The sequence below is a fragment of the Siphateles boraxobius genome, unplaced genomic scaffold (genome assembly GCF_051911475.1).
Source record: "Siphateles boraxobius isolate OS27281-9 unplaced genomic scaffold, OSU_SipBor_1 8, whole genome shotgun sequence".
Classification (NCBI taxonomy): domain Eukaryota; kingdom Metazoa; phylum Chordata; class Actinopteri; order Cypriniformes; family Leuciscidae; genus Siphateles; species Siphateles boraxobius.
Window position 1 is genome coordinate 3,523,147 of NW_027509208.1, and position 12,837 is coordinate 3,535,983.

General features: G+C 36.5%; 1 protein-coding gene across 2 annotated transcripts; it reads left to right on the plus strand.

Annotated features, from left to right (window-relative positions):
- Nucleotides 1-747: 747 nt before the first annotated feature.
- On the plus strand, nt 748-12,547 carry slc25a24 (solute carrier family 25 member 24). Of its 2 annotated transcripts, none has more exons than XM_077220809.1 (10): nt 748-879; nt 3,088-3,214; nt 3,538-3,625; nt 4,284-4,395; nt 6,124-6,282; nt 7,710-7,862; nt 8,430-8,537; nt 8,839-9,006; nt 11,423-11,573; nt 11,654-12,547. In XM_077220809.1, exons 1-10 carry the CDS (start codon nt 862-864, stop codon nt 11,833-11,835), a joined length of 1,266 nt encoding a protein of 421 aa, XP_077076924.1. In that variant the 5' UTR covers nt 748-861; the 3' UTR covers nt 11,836-12,547. The 2 variants fall into 2 exon arrangements, with proteins under 2 accessions (XP_077076924.1, XP_077076923.1); XM_077220808.1 differs by lacking the exon at nt 748-879 and adding an exon at nt 1,571-2,072.
- Nucleotides 12,548-12,837: the final 290 nt, after the last annotated feature.

Here is a 12,837-nt window from a genome sequence, read left to right on the forward strand (position 1 = left end):
CATTGCTACAGTACATCTTCTGAAAAACACACTGGAGGACCTCTAGTGTTCAGAGGATATCTGTAGTGGTATGTTTTGTCTTATAAGGCTATTGTGTGATACAAATATCGTAATATAATGTATTATAAATAATATGTTTTGTTGAAATTATTTTGTCAGAAAAATACAGTTAGCGATTGTTATGAACATCATAAAAGTGACATTAATCACATTAGCCTGTAGTATCATGAATGTTTCAGGCCATCAACTAACGTTACTATTATTTATGTCCTACGTGATAGGAACTTGTACTGCAATTATATTTATTCGCTATGCAGTCTTTTGAAGCTATATTTACCTCATTCAAATCTGACCACAGTAACTTGCTATATTTAGGATGATCTAGGGGATTTGTTTCTGCAGCTGTGCAACTGATTATGCATTGCACATTCTATCTATCTATCTATCTATCTATCTATCTATCTATCTATCTATCTATCTATCTATCTATCTATCTATCTATCTATCTATCTATCTCAGTGGTTTTCAACCATAGACTGTAACAAAAGTTTTCAACCTGTGGGCCCCATTGTTAGCCTACTTAAAATTAATTTAAATATATTAATATAATTTATTATTTTGGTATTATTAATACGTCGAATAAAAAAATGATAAATTAAATATATATATGTTAAAAAAAATTAAAACAAAGCACAAACTCTCTTGTTTCGGAGCAACTGAAACCGTTCCTCATCGCGCTGTATGAAAAAATATAGACTGAAGGCGGCTCAAAACACCCAACATCTTCATGAACATAGGATACGCAAACTACATCTCTCAGTTGGATAAAGAAAACCAGTGTCACTAATAAAGCTTTGATTGATGACGATTGTAATGAAGGTAAAGAATTGCAGCATATGCGCGAGCCCGTTATTAACGTTACTGGTGCTGCGCAAACAAACCGTGTATGTGCGCTCTCGGCTCACTGATCGCTTTAACATCGCATAGTTGTCAAAATTAATGTACTGTGAGTGTTTTATAACGGATGCTCGCTGAAGACGGTTGTTTTCGAGAGGTTTGTGAGGATCCGTGTGGTGTGGTGTTTATGTAGGCCCACACATGGGCACCAGACGATCCAAACATAGACAGACACGAGTGCTTGTTCTATCAGAGGAACTATTCACGATGACATCGAGTTTCCACACAGTCCGACTAAGAATGTTTTTATTTTTCATTTGTATTTTGTTGTTTAATAATTCAGAATTGATCCGTATACTACTGTACAGCTATATCCAGTCCTCTGGCATCTCCCTGTGGTCTTGTTTGGTATTGCAGATTGATCTGTGCTTATTTTTTTCAAATTACTGAGTACGTTAAGTACTTTTAAGTTGTAAAGAATGTCTGTTTGCAGTAGTATGTTTGTAAGTATGTTTGCAAAAAAGAACATCTATCTATCTATTTGTATAGGCGATGCACAGCCTATGAAAAATGGGAAGTTGAGCATGAATTACTAAATGCAGCCTCTGTTAAGTTATTCTTGACACAGTGAGTCAAATAGAAAAAAACAAACAAAAAAAAACATCAACTGGCTGTCTTGAGCTTGTGTACATTTGGGTGTGTCCGTCTTAAACGAGAAGGCACGGCTCGGAAATAACCCTAGTAATACTAGTCCCTCCTTCTTAGCTCAGCTCAGTCCGAAACGCCTACATATTAATAACAGCGTTGCGTTTCAAGAGATAGTGGCAATAAAATAATGACTACGATAGTCTGACATAGTGAACAAGGCGTTTAGGGAGGGTCTGTTTTCTCCTGTGCCAGGCAACATCTGTTGTTCTTCCGCAGTTTCCCTGCAATCTTTGGATCCCGTGCGGAAAAAAAATATAAATACTGTACACATATCGCAGTTCATCATGTATCAAATGATAAGGAAATTCGTGTTCATCGACTCGCACTGTTTGGAGGAGGACAACGCGAAAAGTTTCTCGGAGTTGTTTGAGAAGTTGGATGTTAATAAAGATGGGAAAGTAGATGTTTCTGAGCTCAAGACGGGCCTGGCTGCTATGGGCTTCTCTATGGGGAAAGGAGAAGCACAGGTAATTCCAGTTCACTGCATTCTTGTGGTTGACTCACTTTTGTTATAGCTCTGCGTATTGGGTGCAACATAAACCACGTAAACCACGTTGACAGGCTGTTCAGCATTATTGTTCGCGTGCAAGAGAAATGTACTTCTATGAAAAATCCACCATTTTGTTTGATGTAAAAATGCTGATAAATAATACATGCTTTTAAGCTGAATTATTTATTAGAAAATGCTATTAGTAGTAGTAGTAGTTCAAATAAATGATGGGAAATGATGCATTTAGTGCCAGCCCATATCCTCCTCCTCTTCCTCTTATATTAACATTTGATACTATTCAGAGATCTGAGTAAATAATATACTCATGCTTTTTACGTTTATTGCTCATAGGAGTAGTCACCAAACTTTGACTACAGGGCAATATAAGATAATAGCTTTTAGTCTCAACATTCCCCTAAAAAGGGAATTCCTTTCGAATAGGGGTTTCCAGTCACACAGGTTATCCCATTTCCTGTCATTTGCAATGAAGTGCACTTAAAGCAAAAGGGTGGGTAAAGACACTCCTATACTGCTCATTTATAACCCATATTCCATTCTTCCTTAACATTCCTAACACCTGAGACAGCTGATACAACCCCACCTTGCCATTCAGATGAGACTGTATCAAAGTTCAAAGACAGAGCGGTATTCCAGCAAACTAATCAGGTCACTTAAATGGGGTTTATAATAGTTATCCTGTTTTGAGTGATCATTTGTTGCTCATATGATTTGTATTACCTACATTTCTACATTATACTGAAGTCAGAAGTGTGTAGAAGTTCACTGGGTGGCAGTGTTTTTAAAGCTCACATTGATGTCAGGAAAAAAAAGCCATGTTTGTCAGTTTGAATATGAAAATGAGGAGTAAATGAGATGAGCAATGTTTTATCTTTTATAAAGTTGAGAAATTGTTTCCGTTGGATTTATATCTTGAACAGAATCTTTACAATGTGCAATGTTCAGGAACCTCATGTTATGTTTTTCTCTTACAGAAAATTGTTGCCTCTGGAGACACTGATAAGGATGAGGGGCTGGACTTTGAGGAGTTTTCCAAGTATCTGAGAGAACATGAGAAAAAACTCAGATTGACCTTCAAGAGTCTGGATAAAAATGAGGATGGTAAGATTAAAGTATACTGCATGTTTTTTGCTCTCCTTTGAGGACTAATTTTGAAGCACTTTTGGACCATTAGATTAATGGGATCAACTCCTATACCATTATAATATATTGCAATATCGCCTAGCCTTAAAACCACTCTATGTTTAAGCATTAAGGCATTATAGACTTAACAGTATGACTTTCTGTAAAGCTGCTTTGAAACAGTGTGTATTCTGAAGATCTAATTTAGAGTTAAATTGAAAACTTGTCATCGTACATTCTGCTTTTGTTGATCACAAAATAAACGTTAATTAACATTATTTGCTCGTATGCATCGTATGCAGGTCGCATTGATGCCAAAGAGATTCAGCAGTCACTTAAAGACATTGGCATAAACTTGACAGATCAAGATGCAGAGAAGATCCTCCACAGGTACTATAAAGGCATATTCTCAAACTAAATGAAAAAGTGAAACACAAATTTAGATGAAATGTCTGTTCACACATGATTCATCTCACTTTAATGCTAAATATTACACACCTGATACAAATTGTACTTGCTTTAATGTAGTGATATGTGATAGTGTTAACTTTTTGTGAACAGGCCTTTATGTAAAATGTATGCAAGTCTTTGCAACATATGTGTTGTCAGTGATTAGGGAACTCCACAATATGCTGGTGTTAAGTCTTTGCTTGTGAAATGCTCATGCTAATATATAATTAGTTTGCTGATAAAAGTACTGCAGAGAAAAGAAGAGTTTCTTGGGAAAATTTATGATTATCATGCAGGAAAAAAAGATTAGTAATGGTTTGAAAGGGGACAAAAAGAATGAGACTAATGAAAAAATAAAAATAAAACATGCAAATATAACAATCTCACAAAAAATAGGCTTTGTTTTCTTTGTGCTAAAAAAAAATATATATATATACGTATGTATGTAATATGTATGTATGTATATGCTAAAATAAGACAATTCTTATTTCATTGACAATTTCAATTGATTCACCATTAAGCTCCATGGTAACTTTACCACATAGAAAATTGTTCTCCAGACCTACTTGTCTTCTCTCATTTGACCTTTGTTCTCCAGTATTGATGTGGATGGAACAATGTCTCTGGATTGGAATGAATGGAGGGAACATTTTCTCTTCAACCCAGCAGATAACCTTCAGCAAATCATACGCTACTGGAAACACTCCACTGTAAGTTCCACAAACGAACTCCGATATTGCATATTACATACATCCATTACCAGGTATCAGTTTTTAGGATGAACACTAAATGCTATGGTGACGGCCTGGCTTTGTTTAGTCAAACAGTCACATGTCATTGACTGTTCAGAAGGCACACAGCTAGGAAGTCCTTTAATCAGCTTGGCCAGCGATTTATATCCCTTTAAAATAATACAATCTTTCTGGATATTTCTATCTAAAATCTTTCCGGGTTGACTTAAGTTTTAGACTTAAAGTAAGCGCAGGGCAAAAATCACCCTGAATCACACAGATTTTGAGACAGTGCAGGTTTAGCGAGAGTCGTTACAGCCAATTGCAGCGAAGCTAATTTAAGACTGTCCTGTACTGGGATTATCCCTGGATGTGCTCGTCATCTGACTGCTGGACTGCTGGAGTGCAGTGATGTTGGGCAGAGATGAAGGAGTGAACCGATACTGTAACATTGTGAGGAGAGCTGGTGAACCAATAGATCTTTGTTGTAGTTGTTAGCATCTACGGCTGGTATCAGACGAGCTGGCAGCAGAGGGTCAGCATGGCTTTGCTGCAGGAGCACAAGGGGGAATGGCTCATCTTTGATTTTGAGGATGAAGAAGCTATATATGTGATGGATGTAGATATGGTAGGTCCTCTGATCCGCATTATTTCAAAGCAGATTTGGTCTGCTGAGCTGTATCCTCCATATTATGATATAAAGATATGAATGTGAAAATATGCGATTGAGGTATATTTTGTTTCTACATAGCTTAATTTACGATTCAAAATGGCATATATGACAACAAATATATGAAGGTTGTATTAGGCATTTATTCAAAAATTTGTCATTTATTTACCACCAAGCCATTCCAAACCTTCATGATTTTCTTTCTTCTGTGGAACGTAAAAGATGATATTTTGAAAGATGTCGGAAACCGAACAGTTTCAGTTCCCATTGACTTTCATTAAATGGACAAAAAACACAATGGAAGTCAATGGGAACCAAAACTGTTTTCTTTAAAATCTCTTCCTTTTTGTTCTGTAGAAAAAAAGAAAGTCTTGAAAGTTTAGAATGACATGAGGTTGAGTAAATGATGACATAACTTTTAATTTTGGGTGAACTAACCCTTTAATAAAGATAGTGTTGCCTGTTCAAGTCTGTGATGCAGTACTGATATATTACATAAGATGACGGTGATGATGACCTTAATTACACTAACTTGGATTAAGAGTTAGGTTGTAATTAAGTACAGGTTGGATTGGATATGTGTTATGAATTAGGTGCAAGTTAGATGTGATTAGTAGAAATGTAATATTATACAATTGAACCCCCTTCCGTTTAACTTAAGACCTGATAACCCTTTTGAGCTTTATTTTGACTATTGTCTCTTACAAATGCTACATCTTCAGTAGCTGTGCGGTTTTAAAGGTCAGAATTGGTCCAGCAATGAGGCCCATGTACATTCTGCTTAACACTGCATCTTTCACACATAAACTGTTATATTGGATCCATGATGTTTGTCTATTTTCATATTCTTTGCATATCACTGTAAATGACCAGTCATAAAACAGTAACAGGATATTGTTTTCATATTTCAATCCAACACTAAGACAAAGAAGCTTTTTTCTCCGAGCTCAAGTCAATGTAGGATTCAGTATGGTTTGGTAAGTTACTCTGCAAGATTCATCTGGTTATGAACTAACTTCACCTCTATTGTGTGCTAGGTGTTGGATATAGGTGACAGTCTAAGCATTCCAGATGAGTTCACTGAGGAGGAGAAGACCACTGGCATCTGGTGGAGGCAGCTTGTTGCCGGGGCCGTGGCAGGGGCGATCTCTCGAACAGGAACCGCCCCCCTGGACAGAATGAAAGTCTACATGCAGGTGCAGTTCAGATTTTCTAAAACCCAAATTTGCACTTCATCATATTTTTACATTTACATTTACATTTAGTCATTTAGCAGACGCTTTTATCCAAAGCGACATCTGGGACTAAAGCAAGCGAGTTATCGTGAAGAGGGAAGAACGACGCAAGTGCTCAAAATACAAAGTTCAGGCATTGCTCGGAGTACCAAAAGCCAGACAAGGGAAGATTTAAAAGGGAAGGAAAGATTTAAAAGAGAAGAAGAATTTTTGTTAATTAAAAAAAAAAAAAATTATGTTAAGTGCTCACGGAAGAGATGAGTTTTCAGTTGTCTTTTGAATGCTGTCAGGGATTCTGCATTACGGACGAGGGTGGGGAGATCATTCCACCAGCATGGAACCGTGAATGAGAATGTTCTGGAGAGTGATTTAGTGCCTCGCTGTGATGGCACCACGAGCCGTCGCTCCTTGGCCGATCGTAGGCTTCTGGTAGGGACGTAGACTTGTAGTAGGGAGTGAAAGTAGGACGGAGCTGAGTCTGTGGTAGATCTGTATGCAAGCATCAAAGCTTTGAATTTGATGCGAGCAGCGAGTGGTAGCCAATGCAGTGAGATGAACAGAGGAGTGACGTGAGCCCTTTTGGGCTCGTTGAAGACAAGGCGGGCTGTAGCATTCTGGATCATTTGTAGAGGTTTAGTAACACATGATGGAAGTCCAGCTAGAAGAGCATTGCAGTAATCAAGCCTAGAAATAATCAGACTTTTTCCTTATCAATATTATTTCTAGTAAAAATACATACACATCCATAAAACAAGATACTTTTACTTGAGAAATAAATTTTTTTTCAGAGAATAGATGTTCAATAAACTGGCCATATTGTATGTGAAATGTCAATTACTCAATATTAACTAGTAGATTAGGGAACTGTTTTACTGAATATCAACACGACATGATTATGATGACCAAATGCTTATGTGACAGGTGTCTTACACAAGCTGCATGTTAGTGAGAAATTTACTTGAGAAATACAATTCTGTGAGATGATAACATTTATGATCAACTGATATTTGAATTGGATGATGAATATTACAAGATATTTAATGTAATTAACATTATTTACTGGAAAGGAATATTGAGATTTAGTCAAATTAAAGTTTTACTAAAATTAAAACTGGAATAAAAATAAATTACAGTTGTTGAAAAAATGACTAAAGCTCATAACAAAATGACTAAAACTAAAATTAAAATAATAATAACTTTTAATTTTATATTTTCAGTTAATACAAAAATATATATAATATATTATAGTTATATTAGTAAATAGTATAGTATTAGTATAAATAATAGTAAAATAACACTGGTCTACTGCTGAATGAATACATTTCATGTATTTAACTTATTATTTAATTGAATGGTGTAATGAGTCAGTAAATCTATACTTTTCATAGGTTCATTCCTCAAAAACCAACAAAATCAGTCTGGTGGGTGGATTCAAGAAGATGATTCAAGAAGGGGGCGTGGCCTCTCTGTGGAGGGGTAATGGAGTCAACGTCATAAAAATCGCTCCAGAAACTTCAATCAAGTTCATGGCGTATGAGCAGGTGAGAAAACACCCTCTAAATCAACAAATAATACTGAACTACAGATCAGACAGATGCTCAGTGAATATATCTGTTGGTTTAAAGATGGTGTGATTGCCAAGTGTGACACACTGAGAAACCCATGTTACCAAGAAACCCACAAACACTGAAAACCACTTCCACTTTTGCATTTTTCTTTGCCACAATCTTAGTTTTTTGTCTTTGTGCTAATATTTTTCTTGGTGAAGCAAGAATAAGCAAAATAAGTAGCCAATGTTGTGTGTGAAAATGTCAGTTACTCAAAATTATCTGAATATCAACATGGCTGTGATTACGATGGTCAAACGCTCATGTGACATTGCTTAAGTGTCTTACACAAGCAGCGTGTTAGTGAGAGCTATTTTAACAGCAGTCATTCAAAAAACCCTGGACTGGTAATCCGGTGTGGAGGACAGAGGATAACTGCAATGGAGAAGATCGCATTTCCTTTACCTAATGAGAAGAGAACCGATTGTTTTAAACCCATCTCAGTTTTGCTTGGATGAGCTTTCACATCAGTTACATGTGTTTTGTGTTGTGCTTTGACAGTACAAGAGGATGCTGACCAGAGATGGTGGGAAAGTCCAGTCACATGAGAGGTTCATTGCTGGATCTATGGCCGGCGCGACCGCTCAAACAGCCATCTACCCAATGGAGGTGAGATGAGACCCATGGAAATGGATTTTTCTATATGATGTTCTTGGAAGAAATTGAAGACTTATAAAGATGTCTATATATATATATATATATATATATATATATATATATATATATATATATATATATATATATATATATGTATATATATATGTATATATATATATGTATACATATATATATATATATTGTGGCTCCAACATTGCCCATTTAAAATGAACTGTGCTCAGTGGCAATAATGATACATGGTGCACATCTTCAGGTAAATGATTATGAATGTTTTAACTCTTTTAAATTGTAGGTAATGAAGACCAGACTTACTCTGAGGAAGACCGGTCAGTATTCTGGAATGTTTGACTGTGCTAAGAAGATTATGAAGAAGGAGGGTGTGAAGGCCTTTTATAAAGGCTATGTGCCCAACATCATTGGAATTATTCCGTATGCTGGAATAGATTTAGCAGTGTATGAGGTGAGTACAAACTCTGAAACACTGTGAAATACTTCAAGATCAGTGGTTCCCGATCCTGGTCCTGGAATACCCCCAGGGCCTATTAACACCTGGTCACTTCATGTGTTTTTACTGATCGGATAGCTATCTGATTTATTAAAACGGTTCCATTTATACTTGGACACATAAATGTGCCTCCACAAAACTAATATGAATCCGGTCTTCAATTATCATGCTATATGCAAATTTAACGGAGTTCACGTCGACTATTTGATCTCAGGGTCAAAGACTACTGTAGCAGAGAGCAGAATCAGCACTGGTCTGATCATTCAGTCTCGTTACTTTTAATGAAGATGATTATGTGATGAGCGTCTGCGACTCCAAACGTTTAGTTTCAAACGTCGGCTTGCTGAAGAGATACTCAGCTACTCATATGAGGCGATGCATGTTGCAGTAGCCCGGTCACATCTGGCTATAACCCATCATGTAACCTATAACAAGCTCTCAAGTTAATTTTTGACCTTTTTGGGAGGAGTAAAATTTACATATGTGGTTTCAATATCCAGATGCATTTACACTTGTCCAGTTTCGTCTGGAATGTGTCTTAGACAACCTCCTTAAGTGGTTTGAGTGAACTAATTTAAATCTGTCTCGAAAGCATTTAGAAGGGCATTTACACCTGGTCTTTTCACGATCAGATAGCTATTCAATTAGAGAAAACGTATGAAGTGACCAGGGCTGTCCCCGAAATCGCCCCCTATACCCTTAAATGGGGCATTATTTGAGAGCACAGCCTGTTATAGAGGTGTCTGAAACCATAGTGGACATTATCGAGTGGACTCTTTCAATCCCACAATGCACTGCAAAAACTAGTGTACAACTGATGTAATATGCTCAACGGCTATAGAATACCAATAATGCACTGTGAGTCACGCGCTGAATGAATTCCCGAGTCTGACCAGAAGGGGACGCCCGCAGCTGAATCATCCATTGATTTTCCAAACCGCTGGTCCAATGTGGCTACAGCGTAATATCATACAGGTATAAATTCCTTTTAACTGATTATTAAATTGTTTAATTAAGGTTTATACATTCCATGACAGAGTTAAAGATAAATCTTTTCATCTTACTACTGGAGCTGCCAGTTTGCCATGTTTCAAATGATTATTAAACCGCAAGCACAAGCAGATTCATGCAATCGTTTTCATTCAATCCCTCAAGTCAACTATATTAGTGGACTAATGTGTTCAGTGTTAAGGGTTCTCCAGGACCAGGGAACCACTGCTCAAGATTATATTGTTAGACTGTAAACCCAGTTCCTGAATATCCACCTATGTATTTTTAGTTTAGGTGTTACACCACTTGGCATTTTCAAGTTTTTCTGGTTTGTGACCTACTTATCAATGCGTTTGCATTTTTGTGTATTTATTTCTCATAAATATAGTCGGCTATGTAATGAAGGACATGAAGATAAGCATTTAATAGATTGGTCCCTTTTTCTAGAAAACATATAAAGAATTTAATTAAGAAAAAAATCTTTTACAAAAACATTGCATATCAGATAAATCAAATAAACAATTGGTCAAAAGTAATAAAAAAAAGAAAGAACAAAAAGCTTTTTTACTTTACCTGAGGTGCACAAATATAAAATTTAGACAGGTTTATTGTATTAATAAATGGGTACTAAAATGGGTACTAAAAATGATTAATAAATGGTTAAACTTAAGCTGAAATTAAATAAAACTGAAAAAGCTAATTCTGAATATTAATAAATATTATAATAGTAAAAAATTACTAAAACCACACCAGTCCCTTGCTGACGGGATCCAAACATTTTTATTTAAAATAAGAACAAGAAACCAAGGGCAGGATTAACTAACAGCTTGCGCCAATGCAAAAACCCTCTTTAGTATTTAATAAAGACATGCAGTGAAAATATAGTGCCTAAAAGGTGTGGGCATTTTTTACCTTGACCTTCTGACCTTATTGCATATACATTTGTAGAAGTTTCCCCTTCAGACGGTAGATTTATGGTAGGAGAGTATTTAAATGAATCACTCAAGGTGATTTACTAAGGTTTGCGCTTGTTAATATACTGGTATGTGTGCCATTATTTACCGCCCCAAATTACGCATGTCTTAAAGCAGTTGCTCTTGGTAGATTGCGTTGGTCATTATGGAAATGATCCGGCTGCGTCAGTAGATCACGCGCAGAACTTTACTCTCCCATCTGTTTTTTTCTTTTTGGAATCGTGATTTATGCTAATTTGACATGTTGAGCTGCTAAAACTAGCCTGCTTTAACCTTAAAAGGCCTATTTAAAAATACCAATTTCGCAATATGGGACTGGCGTGTCTATGCTATCTTCTTATTTGATAACATGCATTTTAATGCAAAATATGAATAAATGTATAATTTTATTCTTTCTATTTCTACAGACCCTGAAGAACGCCTGGTTGTCTCGCTATGCTAAAGACACCGCTAACCCAGGAGTGCTGGTTCTTCTCGGTTGTGGGACCATTTCCAGCACATGCGGCCAGTTGGCCAGTTACCCTCTCGCTCTGATCCGCACACGCATGCAGGCCCAAGGTAAACACTGGCCGGAAAATACACCTCATCTATCCTTTTGCACTGTAATTTGCCTAACATTTCCTTTTTATTCTTCCTAGCGTCAATGGAGGGATCAGAGCAGGTGTCCATGTCCAAGTTAGTGAAGAAGATCATGGAGAACGAGGGCTTTTTTGGGCTGTACCGTGGGATATTGCCCAACTTCATGAAAGTGATCCCAGCTGTCAGCATCAGTTATGTGGTGTATGAGTATATGAGGTCTGGATTAGGCATCTCGAAATGATGAATTTTTGTATGACAGTTTTGCATGTTTTACACGCACAACTTTTAACCACCTCTCTTTGAAAACACCCTCCATGATGGGAAAAAACGTTTTGTTCTGTAACCAAAATATCAACTCTGGAAAAAGCCATGATGGTGTCTTGCCTTGAGGTTGGGGCCCAACCTAATTAATGTTTACACTAAAATATAAATGTACCTATATGTAGTTAATAAATTTCTGAAATATTCTGATAATAATTTGATCCATTTAAATGCTTTTGTCATGTGGTAATACCTGACCAGAACACTGAAGCCATTGTGAGCCAGTGCACTATAATGCTATACAGTATCAGTCTCTGTTTTACAATAGATAGTCAGTCAGACAGACCATGAAAACCTGCCTTTTTGTATTAAGCAATACCTTATTATACAGAGTAAAATTTTTTACGTGAACTAGGTTGGGCCGTATTCAAGTGTTTATACACTGCAGTCAGTAATTTTCCTATATATTCTGTGAAAAATGCGAAACATCCCCAGTAAAACAAGGACCAGTGAAACGATCCAAAATGGGAACCCACATAAAAGAGCTAAATGTGCCTTATATCATTTGTTCGATCTCTGAGTGGGTCCCTTTCCATCTCAACTCTACATTGGAAATATGATTTTAACTTGTGTTGCCTTTTATCCCCAACGTAGTGGCCCTTGTTTACATTAAAGGTTGTATTTTAATACAATTTGTGTTTTATTGCACATTTTACCAGATAATCAAAGATATTAATTTTTTTTTTTTTACTGAAAATTCTGTACATTTTGTTGTTCAGCTGAACACAAAAGACAACATTTTGAAGAATATGGGCAACCAAATAGGCCAGTGCTCTCTCTATGCTCTATCAGACCAGGAAGGAGCGGTTGAGACCGAATAGAAGGATGAATAGATTTTTTTTTTTGCAAGAAAAAGAATCCATAAACAAATTAATCTTGCCGAATCTAGCTGAATAACTCACGTTTTTTTTTTATGTTGAAA

Excerpts from the sequence above, each read along its gene's own strand:
- slc25a24 (XM_077220808.1), top strand. The coding sequence starts at position 1,890 with ATGTATCAAATGATAAGGAAATTCGTGTTCATCGACTCGCACTGTTTG. Across the intron at positions 3,626-4,283 it reads GCAGAGAAGATCCTCCACAG|TATTGATGTGGATGGAACAA; the intron begins GTACTATAAAGG and ends TTTGTTCTCCAG. Across the intron at positions 11,574-11,653 it reads CACACGCATGCAGGCCCAAG|CGTCAATGGAGGGATCAGAG; the intron begins GTAAACACTGGC and ends TATTCTTCCTAG.